The sequence below is a fragment of the Candoia aspera genome, chromosome 1 (genome assembly GCF_035149785.1).
Source record: "Candoia aspera isolate rCanAsp1 chromosome 1, rCanAsp1.hap2, whole genome shotgun sequence".
Taxonomy (NCBI): Eukaryota; Metazoa; Chordata; class Lepidosauria; order Squamata; family Boidae; genus Candoia; species Candoia aspera.
In genome coordinates, this window is record NC_086153.1 from 250,551,693 (window position 1) to 250,574,949 (window position 23,257).

Below are 23,257 nucleotides of genomic sequence, written 5' to 3' on the forward strand. Positions count from 1 at the left end.
AGGTAAATATTTAGGGGTGGGGAAAGGAGAAAGGGAAGATTTTGCTTAGGAACAAAATTTATTTTACAAAAATGCCATGGAAGCAAAATATTTGGACAAGTAACAGTTAACTGTAGAAAAGATACGTTGAATTTGTTGTATTAATATTTAAGATATATAATGGAATCACGTTCATTAAATTAGAATGTTTAACTTTTTAATGTAGCATGAAACAAAATAGCTCTTCTATAAACATAAAATGACATTAGAAATTACTAAAAGGAGACATTAATTACCTGTGAACAAAATTTACAACCATGCTTAATAAAACTCTTAAACTGTTTTGTCACCCTTGTAAGTGGCATAGAATATCTGAAAGTGGCTAACTTAGACATTTTTTACAAGGATTTTATTTTATTTTTTTTTAGATTTAGATTCTGCCTTTATTTTCTACAAATTTAGGCTCCGTAGGAATAAGACATACATAGTGACCTTATTTTTTGAATGTAGCCAGTTTAGCTACAGTGTTCTTAAATGTTTAATGTTTTATATATCTAAAGAAATATAATGATAGCAAAGTCAGACCACCATTCAGTTTTTAAAAGACTATAATTAAGTATATATCCTTACTGGTTCTGCCAGTTGTAAAACATGCGTACGTTATTTTATAGACTACCTTGAATAGTCTATATAGTAACTAGTCTTCAGCATTCAGTCTTAATAAAATCAGTCATTTGCTCTTCACTGAGCTGGTCATCACAAACAAAATAGGTTTTTAAAAATGATTTTAATCTATAGATAACATGTTCAAAATACCCTTATCAGCATGCATTCTGTGGGTCTTACAGATATTTTCATTTTGGTCATCATGATCACTGTTCTGTTCTTGGTCCACCTTGAAAAATGAGATGCGGATATAGTGCTTTACTACTTTTGAATAAAAAATATGTCAGTGTGCAGAAATAAGTTATGGGAACATTGGTCAAAATATATTTGTAAAGATACTACAGATTACTTTTTAAATTTAGGATATAGATATATATTGTGTGAATCAACATAGTGGTAAATTATGAAATATGGGATTTCCGTCAGCCAAAACTATGTTCTTGAAAAGAATCCATAATAATATTTTCAAATATATACTGTATGTATGTATATATATGTATACACACACACACACACACACACAAATGTGGTTCTTCCACCAAACTTGGGGATCCCATGGGGAACCTGCTCACTGGTTATACTGTGTTTAGATAGATGTTCTTCTCCTGCAATTTTTCTTTTATTTATTAACAGTTGTGACATTGTTTTAATTGTTGGTTATACGCCACCCAGAGTCACATTCAGTGAGATGGGTAGCATATAAATTTGTTAAACAAACAAACAAAATACATACACACAGAGAAAGACACACACACAGTTTTGATTATTAACAGTCAAAGGAGCTAATAAAATTAAAAACTTTGTCTTAAGCCCAAATTCTAAATTAAATCTCACAGCAAAGATTATGGAGCAGAACTGCAATCCTATGCACAGGCTCCTAGGAAAAAGTTCCACTGAACTCAAGGGTACTTAATTCTGAGTGCAGCTTTATTAACAGCTTTTAATAAGAAATGCACATACCTTGCTTCATTCTCTTGCCAGACCAAATACAGTCTATTTAGTACAGTGTTCTAGCAGATGTCTTTGTTCCTATCTCAAAAATAACTTGGAGATATGCTTCCCTGCATTCCTTTGCACTAATATGAACAAAGGAGCTTTTTCCTTGAGGACATTGGCATCTATTGCTTTAAAACAAGCCTTTGTAGTTCACATCAGGAGTGAGATAAGTTTCTCTAATAACATCTGCTATGTAAGTTAGAACAAATTGGTGTTGACTTAAAGTATTTGCTTAGATGTAAACATAAGACATCAGATCTGATAAGATATCAGATACATATTGGATAAAGCAAAGTATGCTATATGTAGCTGGCTGCAGAGGGGTGGAGGTAGATTCTGATCTACAACCTTTTCCCTTCAAGCTCTACATTTAATGGTATGGCGTATCAGTGAGTTTTATAAAGGCCTATTTTTTTAAATAGTATACTTGTCTTACATCTTATTTAATAGTGCATTATATAGTCTCTGTAGAAACCTTCAGAGCAATTGGCTGTACCAAATAGCAAGTCCAGAAAAAAACATGCTGGCCAAAATAATGTATAGAACAAGAACATACAATGCACATAACTTTATGCAAGTTGGACACAAATCAAGTTATAAAATTTGTGCCTGTTTTATAAAAATATACCGAGTTCTTCATTTTATGCATTCTTCTGTGTTCCATGTCTCTGTCAAAATATTAGTATATATTAAGGTTGTAGAGATCCTTCAAAAGATGTTTCTTTGCAAAGCATGGGAGCATGAATGAAGCACCTCTCTACAAATCCTTAAAACAGCTGCATCTTTTCCCAGGCTATTTGAGAAGCTACTATCTGCTGTCCCAGTATGCGTGTGCATGTGCACATGCATGCACAGCCTCTTTGGATTGCTTTCTTCCCAACAAAATCACTATTGTACAGTAATTGTGCTGGTTAAATGATCAGAGTAGAAATAGAGCTGTAAAACTTCTGAAATAATAAACTGAGTTGGAGGTTGAAACTAGATTTTGGGGACTCTAGAAATATTTATATTTTTAAAAAACATCCTTTACATAAAAAATAAATGGATGCTGATATGTCTAGTCCTTCCCAGTGCTTTTAAGACATAGTGGAGGAGAGAAAGGAATTGACCAACCTTCAGATCATATGCCAACATTTGTGTTTGTGTGAAAATAAATGTTAGTCAAATAAATAGAGGGAGGAATGTATTTTCTTAACAGAGAGATGAACTTTGTCTAGAGCAGGTTTCTCAACCAGGGTTCTGTGAGAGATCACTAGGGGTTCCCTGGGAGATTCCCTTTCTTTCTTTCTTTCTTTCTTTCTTTCTTTCTTTCTTTCTTTCTTTCTTTTCCCGCCTTTATTATTTTTTATAAATAACTCAAGGAGGAGAGCATACCTTCCTCCTCCTGTTTTCCCCACAACCACCCTGTGAGGTGAGTTGGGCTGAGAGAGAGTGACTGGCCCAAGGTCACCCAGCTGGCTTTCATGCCTCAGGCAGGACTAGAACTCTGTCTCCTGGTTTAAATTTTAAATATTTAATTATTTCTTTAAAAATTTAAAAATTATTTAAAAATTTAAAAATTTAAGTATTCAAAAATTAAAAATTAATTATTTAATTATTTAAAATATTTAATTCTTTAAGTGTTATTTCAAATTCAGGCAACTTCACATTAAAGAGGTAAGTTTCATTCTTTAGTTGAAGAACACTGTTAATGCATATATACAGGCCTACACATGAAGCAAATATAATAATTTTGTAATATTTGAGCCTGAATGTGCAGGGGTTCCCCGAGGTCTGAATAACATTTCAAGGGTTCCTCCAGGGTCAAAAGGTTGAGGAAGGCTGGTCTAGAGGAACCATGATCAGCTGACACTCTATATAGAATTCTTCATACAATATAGGTTAAAAAACGTTATGAAGTATATGAGGGACAGAAGCTGTTCCTTAATGCTACCCAAGGTGGAAATATTACCTATTCGTCTGTAGCAAATTCTGTCTGTTTCTGTTATTAATAGGGAGGTCAGCTCATCCCTTTTCACACTCTGAATCTGTTGCTGCAAGTCAGCCAAGGCGAGGCACCAGAGCAAATGTGATAACCTTAAAGTTTTTTGGTGTTTAAAAATCTAATCAGACTTTAATTTTAAGAAGATAGAAATAGGGCACATTCAGGAAATCCCAGACACATGAGAGCCCAATTGTAGGTAGAAATAATATGTGAGTGGTTATGTTAGGATTTACCAGTTGAAATAGAGTAACAAAGCCACAACAAAATACTACAGGTCACTTTTTAAATTTAGGATATAAATACATATTGTGTGAATCAGCATAGTGGTAAATTTTGAAATATGGGATTTCCATCAGCCAAAACTATGTCCTTGAAAATAATCCATAATAATATTTTCATTATTATCTTAATGCTTGCAACTAAGAAGCAAGATGCAGAATTCCCAAGTATAACATTTTAAAAAAATGAAATCTGCAAGATAGCTTTTAAAATAATTCTCTCTTCTCCAAATTCCAATTTAGCAAACAGTTAAGTGGAAGGCATTTCATCAACCAGGCCTAAATCCAGAACTCAGGCTAATATAAGCTGCCTCTCAGTCTGTGAGCCCAGGATGACACTGATGGGGCTGTTTTTCTAACTGTTCTCCTTATTGAGTCATTGCCTAGCACTGTGTCTTATTTGCTCCGTTTCATCATAAATGGATTAGTTAGAATTGGAAATGGAGAAAAAGCCTGGAATCAGTATGTAGTGCAAAGTGTCTGTGTAGATGTCTGTATATTAAATGTTTATTTCTTCATGTACCTTCAGATTTAAATGGAATTAAGAACTAATTTGTTCAGTCTCATGCATAACTTGATAGATGTGGGAGTCTAAACACTGCTATGTTTAATGCAGCTAGGAAGTATATTGTTTTTGTCCTCCAAGTATTTTAGTATGAGTGGCAAATTACAAGTGTGATCTGCATTTAGTAGGAAATCTTGATAAACAAAACTAAAAAGTAAGTAATTTAGTAGCAAATATAAATGTGTTAGATGGTATTCTCAGATTATGGCATGCCTTGGAGAAGGTAGGTGGTGTTTATCTTGCTAAAAAGGATTATGTTTTGAGACCTTGGTGCTCTGAGCTTGGTGGTTTTCTTGCAGATGTTTCATTACCAGACTGGGTAACATCGTCAGTGCTGGTGAGTGTGGGGTTGCTCCCTGTTTGTATGCAGTAGCTTGCCCTGCCAGTGTTGGGGAGTTATGTGGTTTTCTCCTTGGTAGTTCCTTGATTAGGGTATTGCTTTCTGCCTGATTGTTTGCCTGGTGTTAATCCCTGCTTATCTGGGTGTTGGCTGCTGGAGAACATGTGTTCTGGTCTTTTTGTTTCCTTCTTAGCTTTTTCTCCACTACCAATCTAGACTATCCTAATCTAGTCTACCTTGAAGGGCTGACATAAAGAAGCTATACTACTTTTCAGAGTAAGTGCCAGCTGCTATCATAAGAAGTGGTTCAGTTGACCTAATTATATGGATCACTATGATTTAATCCAGATGCTATCAAGACTGAGGAAATAGTTGGCAGGGATCTGTATAGTTTGTCAGCACATTTTTGTTATGATTAACATGAGAACTTTGAGTTCTAACAAACATTGCTAAAAGAGTTATATACAAAATTTAACGGTACTCAACACATGCACACTATAAATGGTTTAATCTACTCTGGCCTGCTAAGCAAAGATGTGTGTGTGGGTGCATGTATATACACAAACAATGCCAGTTATAAAAGTGACTCATTCAAAAGTTGGTTTTCCAAGGAATATTCTTTTATCACTCAAAATGTAATCCAATAGAAGAGAATATATGTAGGTCAGGGTTGAACTGTGGAGTCCTTGGTGCTCTCTGAGCTTGATTGTTTGCTTGCAGATATTTTATTACCCAACTACTGTTAGTTACTTATGAATGCTAAAACTACTTTTTTTATAAAGTTTCAGTAACAGAATCTTTGGAGTCTGAATTGCTTCCCCCCTCCATCCCTTTATCTTTGTGAGAACTAAGGAGGGTCATGTCTGAGATGCTTTCTCAAATTACATTTCTATCCCTGACTCAGATTTCTTTTATTTGACCCTTGTCTTGGTTGTGGCTCTTCCTTTTGCTCCTCAAGGTTCTTCCTTCTGTCTGTTATACTTTACTACAGTTTTGGCTTCATATGCTAAATCTAGCTGGGAAGACCAAAATTTACTTATGCAGAAATAGTTTCCTGCAAAGTATGTGTTGTATTTTTGTGAGTTGTGCTTCTTCTGATCCAGATTCACAAACACAGCAGAAGGCTCTACACCTGTTGTCCTGCTTCCCCTCTTTCCAATTTGGGCTCAATTTTATTCTTTTCAGAAAACAGGATTGCTGCTAAACATACAGTATACTCAGAAATTATGGTTCAGGATGCTAATTGTTTGTATGTAGTTCAAAGCCAGGATTTAACCATGGTTTATTAAACAAGAGTTAGTCTTACAGAGAGGAAAGCAATCATAGTTTGTTATACTAGTACTTGGTTTCTTTTCTCCATTTCTGCCAGTGTTGAGAACTGTTTAACAGCTGATTGGCACATCCTATATGTTTGTGTAGGAGTGTGTGTGTGTGTATGTACTGTATGTATGTCAAATCTATACTGAAGAAGTGGTTGGTTCTCAAAAGAATAATGAATTTATCATGTTGATTTAAGTTTGCTTCACAGGTTTTTGATCATTTCTAAGCAAGTTTGTATAATTTGGTCCAAACTACATTCATGTTAAAACATTGTTTTTAGCCTGCCTACTTACTTTGAAGGGAAAGTAGCTGAGGAAGGCTTAGCTGTGGGCCACTTTCCACCTGCATATCCATCTTCTGTACTCAAAAGTGCTGTTTACTACATATAGCAATTTTGGAGCCAATAGCTTTAGAAATGATTGTATTCAGAAGAAATTAGTATCTGGATTAAGGATATATACATCTGTTTTAATGAAAGAGGAAAGAACATGGAAAGGCAACCACAAAGGACCTAAGTGTGAATTAAATGGCAGATTTTTAAGTGAGTATATTTATATTTGTTAGACTCGTATCTCAAGAAACTCAAGGCATGCATAGCACTCTGTCCTCTGAAGTTTCTACACAACTACATTCCTGTGAAGTACATTGGGCTAAAAGTGACTGCCCCACAGTCACTCTGAAAGCTTCCATAGCCAAGGGTGGCCTTGAACCTGGTTGCCTCAGTCCACCATTTTGAATCCTACACCATACTATTAATTGACCTCGCCCTTGACTTTTCCCAACTTAGGTGATGAGGGTGGGCTTCTCTCAAGGTTTTAGACGTCTTTTTCATTATCTGCTGGCTGTGTGGGACATTGCAAATTTTAATTTTCCTATGTGGCCTTAATATAATCAATTTTCCTCTTATTTTTTTTCCCCAGTGTTTGATTGTTGGAGGTGGTCCCTGTGGTTTGCGGACTGCCATAGAACTTGCATTTCTTGGAGCCAAAGTCATAGTCGTAGAAAAGCGAGACACTTTTTCAAGAAACAATGTGCTTCACCTCTGGCCGTTTACTATTCATGATCTTCGAAGTCTGGGAGCTAAAAAATTTTATGGGAAATTTTGTGCTGGATCAATTGATCACATTAGTAAGTCACAATCACATCACTGTTTCTTTTGGAAAAGGAAAAAAAGAGGCACAATATATGCAGACATATGGTGAATATTCTTGTTTAGAAATACTAGCCACAACTTAGTACACAGCTGCAAATATGCAGTGTTTTGAATGGTTGAGGGTGTGCAGATTTGCAGTTCTTCCTGATACAGTATAACATTTATTATAATGGATTCAAATGCTGAAGCCAAGATCCACTGAAGAAAAAGCCAGTGCCAGGTATTTTTGGAAGAATATGAAGTAAGTGCTTTAGTACCCAGAACATTGCACCCTGCTCCCTCAGAGTTTGTGCCTCCCATCAGTACTTTCAAGTGTGTTTTATCTAACCTGGATTCCAAAGCGTTCCTTCAAATTTTCATCAATATCAGTTGACAGAAATTATCTTACATTTAGTGTTTAGGTACAATTGCACGTAGAGAAAGTTGACCTGCCAAGTTTTTATTTTAAAAGTGTTTCTGCCTGGAAATCCTTTTTCTCCTAAGCTTTCATTTGGGTTTTGCTGATAATTTGAAGGAGATTCCATATGATGCTTCTTACTGTGTATTCATTGTACTATAAGACTCAATACTTTAGCTTATAAAATGGGGGTGAATATGCTTCAAAAATAATTCAGACATACTTTAGGAAACATAAGGGCATGAGCATAGTATTTCTTTAAAGAGCAGTGTCTTTTGTCAAGCTACTGAACCCATTGCCTAGGCACTTCCTGATGCTGGATAACCTAAGTTGTATTTTTCAGTAGGACATCGTGTATATGTCAGAGTTCAACTACAGCCTCCATTTACAATCTGAACTATTCATCAAAAAACACAGGAATGGGATTCCAACAAATAGGAGTAAATCCTTTCTTGACATTGTAACGAAGCATGAAGAAACTTTCTGGATATCTTACTATCTCAGTATTAAATAAATTAGAAAATAACCAGGATGAAAATGCATGGTAAATAATGCACGATCAAAAACATCACCCATATCATTTCTCTTTCTAGGCATTAGACAACTTCAGCTTATCCTCTTCAAGGTTGCACTGCTGCTGGGAGTTGAAATCCATGTGAATTTAGAATTTGTGAAAGTTCTGGAACCTCCTGAAGATCAAGAAAATCAAAGTAAGTTGTGTTTCTTTTAAAGGAAGAATTACACAAAAAAATCATCAGTTTTTAATATTAGAAAATAGGATACTATTTTTGGTGCAAGAGATTACATCTGACCAGAGGTGTGCAAAGCATACTTTGTGGCTGGTCTGTGTCCAGACCAAAATACATACAGTATGTTTGGTTTGTATCTGTAGTGAAACGTTGTGTTTTGGTCCAGGCATGGATGGAAATGTGTGTTCTGGGCAGAAATGTTTATGGAGAAAGCCAAAGTCATTGGTGATGCATGACTGCTAAATGAAGGAAGTAGAGAAAGGAAGGTGCTGGAAAAGTCAGGTGGGTGAAAGGGCTGGTTGGATAGCTGTCACACTGAGTTCAAGCACAGCATACACAATCAGCCTGCCCATCTTTCCAAGGTTTTCCTTCCCTATTTACCTTTAGCTGCTGATGCCCTTGGCTTCAAATGCGGCATAAGGGGAGGAAGGGAAGAAAGTTCTGGCATAAGCTATGTGGACTAGGAGAAGCAAGGACCCATCCAATTTTTTTCTCAACCAAATCCCCAAACAATGAAAACCTTCTGGATTTCTGTTGTTGAACTATAGTCCACCCACAGTTCAGCAGAATTTCTGAGGCACTGTGTTTTGGTTTGAAACAAAACTAATTTTCAATTGTGTGTGCATCTGACCTGAATAAATGCATGCTTTTGTGTATTATATTTATTTTGACTAATGTTAATGTTAAGTTTTAGACCAGATGTTATGCTGCATACCTTCTCTTGAACTAGAACAGAAGGACTGAGTCTGAAAGTTTTTTCCAAAGAGGTTAAGGATGGGATTAAGCACAGAAGCTAATTAAATTATCGGGAATCCTTATTTTTCTGAGCATAAAGAGTTTGGTAATAGCAACTAATTAAGTTGTGGTTCAGCATAAAAACAAATGTTCTTGCTTGTAAATGTTTGTTACATAACAGTATAATTTTGAGTATGATAAATATGTTGGAGTTGCAGAAATTGTCTCTAGATTCATGACCATATTTGTGTAAATTTTCTTGAAGTGTTGCTTGATATTGCTTTGTTTAACACAAATGTGGTATGGATGGACATACTCATCTATATTTAACCATTTATGGTGTCCATCCCATTTTTTAAAATTGTTTTAACTGTAATAGAATTTGCAATAAATATATACAATTTTTCACCAATTACAAATACGTGTTTTTTCCCGTAAAACACTCACTTTGTTTGTATTTTGTTTAACGCATATTTTTAATAAGTTGAATCATTAAAAAAATTAAGGAAGTTTTTCCAAACTTTTCTTGATATGACTTGCATTGTTCATGTTATTGACCTACATTTGCTGGCTAAACTCTTGCTTTCAGAAATAGGTTGGAGGGCTGAATTTCTCCCAATGGATCATCCATTATCAGAGTTTGAATTTGATGTCATAATTGGGGCTGATGGCCGGAGAAATACTTTGGAAGGTATGTTATAAACGGTATCAAAACACAACTGAGCAAGCATCCAAAATGGAAATAAAGAGCCTGCTCATTTCTTCCTTGATGATGAACGGTGAAGTAAATCAGACTTTTAAAAATTATTACATTTATTATCTTTGTGATCTCCACCAGAGATCTTGTGAGGATGCCAAAATCTCTTGTGGGAAAAAATGTTATTTAGGATGAATCAACTGATATCCATTGCTCTTGTTGTCTTTTCACTATAAGGTTTTAAAAGGAAGGAATTTCGTGGAAAGCTGGCTATCGCCATTACTGCCAACTTTATAAATAAAAATACAACTGCAGAAGCCAAGGTGGAAGAGATTAGTGGTGTTGCTTTCATTTTCAACCAAAAATTCTTCCAGGATTTGAAAGAAGAAACGGGTGAGTAGTCTCCTTTTAAGCATGGCAGAATAAAGCAAGCTGCGAACCAAATTGAGTAGCAGGTGTATAAAATTGGTGATGGCAGTTTTGTTCATTTTCTTTAAGATTTTGCTGTTCATTGGTTTACCCAAAAATCTATAATAGACGGGTTCACCAGAAGCTGTTCATGCTAAACCAAAAACAATCCAACCACATTATAGTTTTGTGCAGTGATGTGCAGTTTTTTCTACATTGTGGGTCACCCCTGTTCTTTGGATGTAGGCATATGAGGATTAAGAACAAACTGATTTAACTTCATTTACATTTAATTAAATAGAAACTGAGTATGAATAGTGTCTAATTAGGAATTTAATATCTTTCCCTTTATTTTACAATAAAAACTACAATTTGGTAACAATTTCTGTAGGCCTATGTAGGTTGCTTGCAAGGCTTTCAAGGGTGCCTTCATGTCTGGGCCACAGATCATGGACCTCTGGCCATAGCATTAGGTATGAACTAAGTCATAATTATTTCCAAGGTGATAGTAATTGCAATACAAATAGTGAAATGTTTTATGACATCTTGTTTTTTATTCGTTCAGTCACTTCTGACTCTTCGTGACTTCATGGATCAGGCCTCACCAGAGCTTCCTGTCGGTTGTCGCCACCCCCAGCTGCCCCAAGGTTGAATCCGTCAGAACATCATCCATCCATCTTGCCCTTGGTCGGCCCCTCTTCCTTTTGCCTTCCACTCTCCCTAGCATCAGCATCTTCTCCAGGGTATCCTGTCCTCTCATTATGTGGCCAAAGTACTTGAATTTTGCCTTTAATATCATTCCCTCAAATGAGCAATCTGGCTTTATTTCCTGAAGTTATGGACTGGTTTGATCTTCTTGCAGTCCAAGGCACTCTCAGAATTTTCCTCCAACACCACAGTTCCAAAGCATCTATCTTCCTTCGCTTAGCCTTCCTTATGGTCCAGCTCTCACAGCCATATGTTACTACGGGGAATACCATTGCTTTAACTATGTGGACCTTTGTTGTCAATGTGATGTCTCTGTTCTTAACTATTTTATTGAGATTTATCATGCTCTCCTCCCAAGAATTAAACTTCTTCTGATTTCCTGACTGTAGTCAGCATCTGCAGTCATCTTTGCGCCTAGAAATACGAAGTCTGTCACTGCCTCTACATTTTCTCCCTCTATTTGCTAGTTATTAATCAAGCTGGTTGCCATAATCTTGGTTTTTTTGAGGTTTAACTACAACCCAACTTTTGCACTTTCTTCTTTCACCTTCGTCATGAGGCTCTTCAGTTCCTCCTCGCTTTCAGCCATTGAAGTGGTGTCATCTGCAATTGTTAATGTTTCTTCCAGCGATCTTAACCCCAGCCTTGGATTCCTCAAGCCCAGCACGTCGCATGATGTGTTCTGCGTACAAGTTGAATAGGTAGGGTGAGAGTATACAGCCCTGCCGTACTCCTTTCCCAATGTTAAACCAGTCCGTTGTTTCATGGTCTGTTCTTACTGTTGCCACTTGGTCGTTATACAGATTCCTCAGGAGGCAGACAAGATTACTTGGTATCCCCACACCACTAAGAACTTGCCACAATTTGTTATGGTCCACACAGTCAAAGGCTTTAGAATAGTCAATAAAACAGAAATAGATGTTTTTCTGAAACTCCCTGGCTTTTTCCATTATCCAACGGATATTGGCAATTTGGTCCCTAGTTCCTCTGCCTTTTCTAAATCCAGCTTGTACATCTGGCAATTCTCGCTCCATGAATTGCTGAAGTCTACCTTGCAAGACCTTGAGCATTCCCTTACTGGCATGTGAAATGAGTGCCACTGTTTGATAGTTTGTGCATTCTTTAGTGTTTCCCTTTTTTGGTATGGGGATATAAGTTGATTTTTTCCAATCTGATGGCCATTCTTGTGTTTTCCAAATTTGCTGGCATATGGCATGCATCACCTTGACAGCATCATCTTGCAAGATTTTAAATAGTTTAGCTGGAATACTGTCGTCTCCTGCTGCCTTGTTATTAGCAATGTTTCTTAAGGCCTAATCAACCTCACTCTTCAGGATGACTGGCTCTAACTCAGTGACCACAGTCAAAGCTATCCCTGATATTATTATCCTTCCTTATGACATCTTACAATAGAATATTTCCATTCTTTACTTCTTCCTGTTATGTTCTGTTCTAGAAATTTCCCAACACTTTGGATACATACAGAGGAGAAATACGATTCTCTGATACATGCTGTTTGTTGACAAATTTAATGCGACATAATTTTTTAGTAGAATAGGATTTTAGACTACAAACATGCATGCTTTAATGTGTTCGTCTTTAAGGTATTATATGATTCTGTTGTTTTTACTGTTAACATCATTTTAGAATTAAATGTATAGTCGAGAATGTTGCAGTATGAATGCATTTAAATTAAAAATTTAGAAGGTAGAAAATGGTTTGTCCAAATTTGTTGAATGTTAAAGTAGATAAATGAGATACGTACACTGTTTTAGTGTACTTGTTTTCATCTAAAAACATGTTTTGCTGCTCTGTAGGAATTGACCTGGAAAATATTGTTTACTATAAAGATAGCACTCACTACTTTGTGATGACTGCAAAGAAACAGAGCCTTCTAGAAAAGGGGGTCATTATTAATGTAGGTACCCAATGATATTTTTTTTTCTATGTATAGTAGTATGCATTCTGATTTCTGAGCCTGGACAGAATCTTGAAACCACAGGATCTCTTTTTTTTTTTAGTCTCTGCTGTCCAAATTAGTTGGGATGGCAATTTCCAGAATTCCCAGCCAAATGACCAGTGTGTTCACAAAGAACTGGCTGGAAATTCTGAGTTGCAGTCCCAATACATCTGAAGAACTACAACCTGAGAAAGGCTGAATTGTATTTTCAAATTAATATACAATAGGAAATTGTATTTAAGAGTTCAAGATCACTTCACTGAAGCTGAGTGTGTAAGGGGAAGAGGGATTTGGAATGTGCAGGCATAAGACTCATTGTAGCACTAATAAGCTAGGGCATGTACTGGATTAAAATTGTTATATCTCAGTTGGGTTATTTTATAAATTCATAGAATTTGTATTTGTGCTATATTAAAAATAATGCCTGGAGGCTATGGGAGTTGAAGCCAAAATTTTCTGGAAAGCATCTGATAAGGGAAGAGTTGTTTATGTCTTTGGGAATTGAGTTTTATGGCATAAAAATAAAATAATTATTTTCCTTTTTCATACTCAAATTGAATTTAACTGAACTACTTCTCTATTTGCTGAATAAAGTTTATATCTTTTCCCTTTTAAGGGAATTATATGTTGTCTGAATTCTTAATTTTTAAAAAGGAAATCTCAGTTGAGCAACAAGATGAAGAGAGTTTTTTAGGTACAGATATATATACACTATATATTAGTATAGAATTGAATTGCTACGTGTGTGCATATGCATCTGTGTAGATAGAATATAGTCTGTATATAACTTCAGCCCGTATTCTTATATACAATTATGTGTTTTATGTAGCATCCTTAGGAACATCTAAAGTACTCTAACAATAGATATCTTTGTTTTCATTTAGGATTTTATTGATACTGAAATGCTACTATGTGTGGAAAATGTAGACCAAGACAATCTACTATCCTATGCAAGAGAAGCTGCTGACTTCGCAACTGATTACCAATTGCCTGCCTTAGATTTTGCAATTAATCACTATGGGCAACCAGATGTGGCCATGTTTGATTTTACTTCTATGTATGCCTCTGAAAATGCTGCATTAATACGTGAGAGGCATCGACATCAACTGTTGGTTGCTCTTGTTGGAGATAGTTTAGTAGAGGTAGGGTGAAATATGTGTTCAAGATGTTCATCAAAACTACCGTGATTTGTTTGGTAATAGTAAATTTATGAACGATCGCCTAGTAAACACTGCAATTATGAGTTCTAAAACATTGCTTTCTAACTTAAATGGTAGGAACTTTAGGAGCATTCACAATCTGTACCAACAGGTTGTTGTTGTTGTTGTTGTTATTATTATTATTATTATTATTATTATTGAAACAAATAGAATTTGGATTTTATATGTTCAGGTTCCTCTTTAAAAAAGTCAATATTTAGGCATGTTGAACAGTCTCTGTATTCTTAGGGATAAAATGGAGCAACACTGGCAGTAGAACAAAAACTACAAACTGTTGGATTGCCTGTAGACTCTTCGATAGCTTTGGCCAAAAAGCGGGTGCTGCAGAAATTGAGTGACATTGAACATCAGTCTGTAGTCAGCTCTCTCAGAGTCCTACAATCCTACTAGATACAGGTTCCTGGGAACCAGCAAACTCCTTGTACACTCTCACTGCCTGTAAGTCGAGGAAAGGATTTTTAAGGGCTAGGCACAATGTGCTCCCACTGGCGCTTCTGTGTGGCAGGTATGATAACATCCCTGTAGCCCAGTGTATAAGCCCTTGCAACTCTGGAGAAACCAAAACAATCCAGCACATCTTTCTCTACTGCAACTTCTGCTACAAGGACCTTTGAAACAACATTATAGTTCCCCTTTTACTGCAAATGCCAGGTAGAACGGACAACTTTGATACCCACTATCTCCTTTCAGGCGCAAATCGTGACATCGTCTGCTCGATAGCTAAATTTGTCACTGTGGCAGATAAAACTAGACAACAGTTAGCTTCAGGCTCAACCTGATCATGCAGAGTCCTTCGACCATTTTATTTCTCTTTCCCTTCTCTTTCTCACTCTCATCGTTGTTGTTGTTTATTCGTTTAGTCGCTTCCGACTCTTCGTGACTTCATGGACCAGCCCACGCCAGAGCTTCCTGTCGGTCGTCAACACCCCCAGCTCCCCCAGGGACGAGTCTGTCACCTCTAGAATATCATCCATCCACCTTGCCCTTGGTCGGCCCCTCTTCCTTTTGCCTTCCACTCTCCCTAGCATCAGCATCTTCTCCAGGGTGTCCTGTCTTCTCAGTATGTGGCCAAAGTATTTCAGTTTGGCCTTTAATATCATTCCCTCAAGTGAGCAATCTGGCTTTATTTCCTGGAGGATGGACTGGTTTGGTCTTCTTGCAGTCCAAGGCACTCTCAGAATTTTCCTCCAACACCACAGTTCAAAAGCATCGATCTTCCTTCGCTCAGCCTTCCTTATGGTCCAGCTCTCGCAGCCATATGTTACTACACTCTCATCGTATATACCCTAAATTATTATTATAATAAATAACTAAGTAGTTACTAAGTAAGCATCATCAATTATACTCTTACATATTCTAGGTAGAATTTTATTATTTTAATCTATACTTCTGCCTTTTTATTTATCTAAATGTTTTAATAATATTTTAATATTTTACTGGACTGTCATTCAGCAATATAGCTGAATGACTTAGCAGTTAAGTATTTTTTGCAATTCTTCCTCCCTTACATTCTTTAAATAGGGTCCGGTACTCCAGCTCTTATCTGCTATTTTTGCTTTTCCTCGTCTTTCTCCTCTATTTTGTGTAAATTACTTATCTACCTGTATCCTACTCCCCTTTCCCCCCTGTAATATTGTTGTTGGATTATACCTAGATCTGGTCATTGATTGTAATATAGAATTTGAATTTGAATTATATTCAAATTATGTTATCTAAAACAAAAATACATTTCACAGCCGTTCTGGCCAATGGGTACTGGTTGTGCAAGAGGATTCCTAGCTGCATTTGACACAGCATGGATGGTGAAAAGCTGGGCACAAGGAAAGCCCCCTCTTGATATCCTTGCAGAAAGGTAAGCTTAAATATTTTTGTCTTGATATACCAGAGGAATGAGCAAATCCAATTTTTCACAGAGCCTAAATTGATCCCAGTTTCAATAGAAGGGAATATTTGTAGCTCAGGGTTGAACTGTGGAGTCCTTGGTGCTCTCTGAGCTTGGTTGTTTGCTTGCAGACGTTTCATCACTCGACTAGGCAACATCTTCAGTGCTAGTGAATGTGGGGTTTGCTCCCTGTTTGTATGCAGCAGCTCGCCCTGCCAGTGTTCTAGCACTGAAGATGTTCCCTAGTTGAGCAACAATACGTCTGCAGGCAAACAACCAAGATCAGAGAGCATCAAGGACTCCACTGATCCCAGGATGATCCAAAGTGCAGATGAAGAGTCTGTGGCCATCCAGACATCAAGCATTCTTTACTATTGGCCTTGGTGGCTTGGTTGCTGTGACCTGCAGTGTATTTCAGCAGCATCTTGAGTAGCCTTTCTCAACCTTTTGACCCTGGAGGAACCCTTGAAATATTATTCAGGCCTCGGGGAACGCCTGCATATTCAGGCTCAAATATAAGCCAGAAGTTACAAAATTATTATATTTGTTTCATGTGTAGCTGTGTAATATGCATTAACAGTGTTCTTAAACTAAAAGTAAAGAATGCAACTTACCTCTTTAAGGTGATGTTGCCTGAATTTGAAATAATTTTTTAAGTAATTTGTGATCTCCCAGGGAACCCCTAGCAACCTTTTACGGAACCCTGGTTGAGACACCCTGATCTAGAGAGACACAGATTACCTATTTCTACCTTATTTGATAATGTTTCTATTATTCTTGTTTTTATTCTGCTATAAATTTGTTGCCTTTTTTGCTTCACTGCATTTTTTGCCCCTTTGTTTTTGGTGGATGTTGTTTGTGGTAGTGATGAAGTCAAGTGTCTGAATTTGGAAAAAGGTCATATAAGGGCTGAGAAAGCATGTTTGTGGGGAGCAAAACACAGCACAGGCATGTAAATGGAAACCTGACTAATAATGGCTGTGAAATCTATATCCACTGCTGTTTTGTGGCTAAAGGAGGAGCTGTTTCTTGTGCTAAAGGAAAATTAAAGCCAGATGATTTGGGATGATGTAATCTTACTTCTTTGTAGCTATTTTTCTGCCTCAGGAAGACATACTTTTTTCTGTCTGAGTTCTCACCTTAAACATTTTTCATACTTTGGCAAATCTAAATACATTGTCTAATTTCTAAATAGAGGTGGGTGCACATCAAATGAGGAAGAAAACTGCATGCCTCTTAAAATCACACAGGCATACTTTTGTTGCTGTCTTTCAGGGAAAGTATTTATAGACTCTTACCTCAGACAACACCTGAAAATATCAGTAAGAATTTTGACCAGTACACTATTGACCCTGCCACACGATATCCAAACTTGAACTCAGGCTGTGTTCGGCCTCATCAGGTAAGCTGAGATATAAGCATGAGGTATAAACAATGCAACTCTTTCTACTCCAAGCAGTGCTGTGAAGGTTGATTATTTTTTTCTTTTTAGAAAATTTCTGTTAAATTTTGACTTCCTATGAACATAGAGGTTGCATAGTTGACATATAAAATGTGAAAACAAACTCAAATGATCGTGAAGAAAATGCGATCCTGCCTTATTTTCATGAATATCTTGGTAGATTTACTTCCTGTACATGTTTATTTGCAAGTTACTGTGATGGTGTTTTATTGTGTTCTAATGTTTGTAAAATTCTTGGAATGTGGATAGCATATAAAGATAATAGTTAATATATAAAATGGAGTCAGATTGACATTGCATATCTAATGTCAGTTTAGATAATCGGGCAATAAATCAGGTTTGAGCAGTGAAGATTCTGAATTCAACAGGTGATTATCTTCCCTTAGGTGAAACATTTATATATTACAAATGAGCTGCAGCCGTGCCTACTAGAAAGAGCAAATACCATCAGAAGATCAACTGGTCTTTCAAAACATGGTATGAAATGTGTTTCTTTAGTATTCTTTTTTACATCATACACTGGGAGAGCTTGAAAGTTGTAAAGATTGTACTATTTTTTTAAAAATAAAATTGTTCTTTCAGAATATGACATAAAGCCCAACAAACTTTTAACCTGGTGTCAGAAACAGACCGAAGGATACAAGAACGTGAATGTCACAGATCTCACCAGTTCGTGGAAAAGTGGCCTTGCCTTATGTGCAGTTATGCATCACTTCAGACCTGACCTCATGTAAGTTTTTATATATGTATGTAATGCTTGCTAATTGCCAGGTTCCTTATAAAAATATAGACTTGGATAAGGCCAATCAAAACAGTAAACAGAGATTGTTTTTCTTTTTAACATCTATTTTGCAGCTCTTTGCATGTTTTTGTTCAGATCCTGCCCTTCAGTGCTTTTGGCTCTGTACTACAAGTACAAGGTTTATAGTTTCAAAGAACTCCTTGAGTTTCAGCTGTACTGTTTTTTGCTTATTTTGGTAGAAGTTGATATTTTTGATGCTTTGTATATGTTGAGATTATGCTTGCAAAAAGAAAGAATTATGGAAACATATTTATTTCTGTATCAAAAGGGCTCATAACAGCATTCAGAATAGATAATTATCAATTCTGAAATGTGTGTTAACTGGCCAGCTTGATATCAGTAGCTGCTAATAATTGTAAAATAACTTAATTGGAATGATTGTAATTATTGTGTTTTTCTGAATGATATCACATCTTGGTAAAGGCATATGATGATTTAAACAGACTGCCTAACTTATCTGATACAATTGTCCAGGACAGAACATCATCCATCTTAGTAACCTTTTCTGAATTGCTTGGTACATGCTCACTTGAAAATGAGGTCATGTGGAGTCTTTGGTGCTCTCTGAGCTTGGTTGTTTGCTTGCAGATATTTCATTACCCAACTAGGTAACATCATCTGTGTGAGTGTGGGGTTTGCATGATGTCATGCCTAGATTACTAGAAGATGGAGGTTCAGGAGGTTGACTTGGGCATACAGAGTTGACTGTATTTATAGCAGTTGCTCCTCATGGATATGGACCTCTGTTCTGCATCATACATCACTAAGATGGCAGTTTATAATAGCCCTTACTAGCTGACTACAACATAGTAGATAAGATAAGAATGGAACAAGGTAGTGTTCATTAGTTATTTAGTTTGACATGGTATCATTCTTGATAAGACTTGGAAGTGGGAATGAGAGGAGGATATCCATCTTACCAGATTTGAGAAGGTGGGTATTTTTTTCCTAAATTCATAGCATTTGCTATTTTACAGGGTTCTATTTTAAAAACTTTATGCTGAGTGATATTCACATGCAAATGCAGGGAGAGGGTATTCAAAATTGAGGAGTGTCATCAGTATTGTTATAACATCTGTTTTTACCTTTTTCATGTTATCAGAGTAAGGTTTGATTAAGAATACTGTGTAATGATTGCCAACCGGCGAATTTGCTGGTTCGATGAAACCCCTGGCCAAGTTCTTATCCACAAAATCCCTCAATGCCACAAGCTCCTTCTGAGTCATGGCGTAAATCTTCGGCTTGGGCAGTTGAGCGTTGGGGACCAACTCAATCGCACAGTCAGTTTTTCAATGGGGCGGGAGTTGATCCGCTTCCCTCTCGCCAAACACATCCGCAAAGTCTTGGTATTTCTCTGGCAAGCCCTCCAGCGGTGCCACATTGAAATGTGGGGTTGCTGCCGCAGCCCTCCCCACTGCAGCCCACGGAACTCGTTCCGCTGCAGGGGCTTGGTAAAAGCCATCAGTAAAAGTCAAAGTCCTGTGTTCCCAATTTATATAGGAGTTTTGTTGGACCAGCCAGGGAATCCCCAAGATGACTAGGGGTTGACCCACAGGTGCTATCACAAACTGCAACCCCTCACGGTGGCTGCCCAATTGCAATGCCACTGACCCCGTGAAATGAGTCACCGTCTTCCCTCCTGCCGTGGAACCATCCAGCTGGGTGAAAATCATGGGCCGCTGCAGTGGGTAGCTGGGTAACTCCAAAGCAGCCACCACGTCAGGGTGCATTAAGCATCGCAAACACCCCGAGTCGATTAACGCCCAAACGTCCACAGTCTTAGTGCGGGAGCCTAGCTTCAGTTTCACATTTAGCGTGGGACAATTTGCACTCACCAAAACATCTTCGCGCCCGTCTTCCACCACCTGCCCACAGGCGCTTTTCAGAGCAGGTGGCTGGCGTTTCCCGCCGGCTCTTTAAGATCGATTTCCTCCTCTGCCCCGAAGTAAGGAACCTCCTCCACTTCAGTTTCTGCCTTGGCTGCCTTCATTTTCCTAGGCAAGGAGGGCGATTTGTCCGCCGCTTTTCCAGACCGATCTTCTGCCTTGGGTTTTGGACAAGCAGCTGCCCGGTGGCCCTCTTTCCCGCACCGAAGGCACTGCCCTTTGGCATAACGACGCTCCCTCTCCGCCTCCCAGGCACGTTGCCCAGGTCTCCCAGTCGTGGCAATGGGTCGGGATCCCTTGCTGAGCGCCGCGTGTCTCAACACCTTCTTGCTGTGTGTGAAAGTCTCATGGGCATGTTCAGCCTTCCCTGCCAACTGTATCCATTCATACAAGGTGTCACCGCAGAACCTCCAACTGTATCCATTCATACAATGACCACCGCAGAACCTCCATGTTCAGACCGTCCTTAAATAACTCAAGGTAGACTGGGACCAGTCCTCAACCTTCCCAGCCAAAGCCTTAAATTCCAAAGCGTAGTCTGCTACAGATCTTTGCCCCTGGCTGAGTTCTTTTAAAGCCCTCTTCGCCCTCTCTTTGGCTAATGGGTCTACAAAGTGTAGCTTTAATGCCCACAGGAATTCGTCGAAATCCTCAAGCTCAGGAGCGTCTGCCTCGTTTAACTGGACAAACCAGTCAGCAGCCCGCCCTTTTAGTTTGGTGGCAATGGCATTTATCTTAGCCCTCTCGGAACGGAAATACTGTCATGAGTAAGGATGGCGAGCAGGGGGCTCCCATCCAGGCTGTAAAGCGCATGCGTAGCAATGAGGAATTAGGTAGCCATTCAAAGAGACACAGATCGGGCCCGCCTTAGCCTTTGGGGTTTATATGTCTGGGTTTTTCCCACGCTGCTTTAGTTTGTTAGGATTTTCTGTTATGTAGCAGTAATAAAACACTAGAGACTTATTCCTTGTCTCAGCGTGGTTCCTGGCTGTTAGGACAAATACGGTCCGAATTCTTCCATATAACTCCTTGCATTGGTAAGGAAAAATGACAACTTAGCTGGATCCCCGTCAAACCTGACTGCAAAGTCTTTAACCCCTGCCCCCGGCGGCCCCCTCGCCCCATCTGGGCGGTCGGTCTTTCTTCTGGACCCTGGGGATCTCCGCTTTCGAGGAGGAGGAGATCTTGAAATTCTCACTCTGTGATATTTTGCCTCAGCCCTGTGCTGTCTCCTACCTCTTTCCACCGAAGGAGGAGGGGGGGGGAGAAGGGGACGAATACCTGGGGCTTGATTCTCCTCTCCTCCTTTCCCAGGGGCCCCAGTCCATTGACAGTTTCTTTAGCATATATTCCATCGACTCAAATTTGGCCTCCAATAGTCTTATCCTTTCAGGGGTTTGGGAATCCTCTTTCCTTTCCCCGTCCTGCTTCACCACGATTGGGGACATCGGGTACCGCTGCTTCCAGGACGTCTTGGACGTCCCTGGTAGGGGTCCTGTGTTTCATCCCAAGTGATCAGCGCGCCTGGTGACTCTCCAGTAGGTTCAGGAGTTCCTTTTCCTCCAACCTCCTCTTCCGCCGGGCTGGAGCTCGAAATCTCCTGTATCTCCGATATTTCCCGAGTAGGAACCCTCTCCGTTCTCTTCACCGTGGAGTCGGGTTCCCCATCACTCGTGTCCTCACTTTCCCTGGTTTGGGGTTTTGGTTCAGTCATCGCTAGCACTACTCCCTCACAAGATAACTCTGGAAAGGGGCTAACGGTAAATTTAAAGATTCTCAGCTTTATGTAATGATTGCTTATCCTAACAGACTCAGACTCACAAGCAGGAGCTTAGGAATATCTGGTTTAGTAAAGAATAGTATGCAAATACAGAGAAAGCTGAGAATAAGCAAAAGCACGCCAAATACAAACTAAAAACCCTCGGTACAAACAGAATCCCTCCCCTCGCCCAACTGTTTCAAATTCCCCACCCCAGGTGCTGGTAACAATTTCTGCTGGTGTCCTGGGAAGAAAACCTTGAACACACAAAATAACCCAAACACATTCCAATCCTGCTGAATACAGATAACATCCCAGGAGACAGAATCCCCCTCCCCTCCCAACCGAAACACGCATCAGCCAAATGACATGCGAAACATTACGATGCACCTTTAACATTGAAACGATGAACATGACATACTGTCTCTAATAACTGTATGGGTTGATGATTTTGAGTTGAATGGGCCGAAATGAATTCGGGTAAGACTGGGGAACAGTTGAGAGAAAGTGATGATGTAATTTTATCTTGTCAAGGACATGGAGCTAAATAGATTTTGGATAGCATCTTCTTAGGATTACAGTGTTCTCTGTCATTGATTATGGCTGTTTCAGCACATTGGTAGTATGAAGTGCTCTTTTTCCATTTTGATTCATTGGCCATTTGGCCCCTGAATAGATGTAGTCATACTGTGTGTGTGTGTGTGTGTGTGTGTGATATATTATGATATATATTTATGTGCATGTATGTGTAGTTATATGTGTTACAATAATAATAATTTATTAAATTTATATGCCTCCTGAGTCCCAGTGACTCTGGGTGGTTTATAATTGTTAAAAACATTTGGGTTGGGCTGAGAGAGAATGACTAGCCCAAAGTCACCCAGGCCTAGAACTCACCGTCTCTTGGTTTCTAAGCCAGCACCTTAACCACTATTGGCTCATACTGGAACTTTTAACAATTACTTGATACTTATTAGCAAATACCACTCTCTGGAATAAGGACATTAATTCTTCTAACGATTATGCCAACTTATATTAATTTCCTTCCCCAACCTAATGCCTTCCATATCTACGTACATAATCTCCCATAATTTCTAGTCAGCAGCCTTTAGGAAGTACTCAAATAGAAGTTCAGAACATCTGGAGGATACAAGATTAGATTGATTGATTTTGAACATTTGCATATTCTGGTTTGTATATGTTATTCTGTTATAGCATATGTTTATTCAGAATTTGTTTTGTTGGCTGGTAGTCAGAGTTCTAAGGGATAATTCTAGACTATTGTTTTGTGCATGTAACCTGGGACTGAAG

At 38.3% G+C, this 23,257-nt stretch overlaps 1 protein-coding gene across 3 annotated transcripts in view; it reads left to right on the forward strand.

Annotated features, from left to right (window-relative positions):
- The window catches only part of MICAL2 (microtubule associated monooxygenase, calponin and LIM domain containing 2), a 151,040-nt gene that overhangs the window by 44,116 nt on the left and 83,667 nt on the right, over positions 1 to 23,257 (forward strand). For all 3 annotated transcript variants that reach the window (XM_063289476.1, XM_063289477.1, XM_063289478.1), the window contains 10 exons: positions 7,049 to 7,256; positions 8,272 to 8,388; positions 9,752 to 9,853; positions 10,097 to 10,252; positions 12,793 to 12,893; positions 13,820 to 14,077; positions 15,892 to 16,007; positions 17,313 to 17,439; positions 17,886 to 17,976; positions 18,082 to 18,229. In XM_063289476.1, coding sequence (XP_063145546.1) covers positions 7,049 to 7,256; positions 8,272 to 8,388; positions 9,752 to 9,853; positions 10,097 to 10,252; positions 12,793 to 12,893; positions 13,820 to 14,077; positions 15,892 to 16,007; positions 17,313 to 17,439; positions 17,886 to 17,976; positions 18,082 to 18,229 — 1,424 coding nt within the window. The remainder of the gene's footprint in view (positions 1 to 7,048; positions 7,257 to 8,271; positions 8,389 to 9,751; positions 9,854 to 10,096; positions 10,253 to 12,792; positions 12,894 to 13,819; positions 14,078 to 15,891; positions 16,008 to 17,312; positions 17,440 to 17,885; positions 17,977 to 18,081; positions 18,230 to 23,257) is intronic.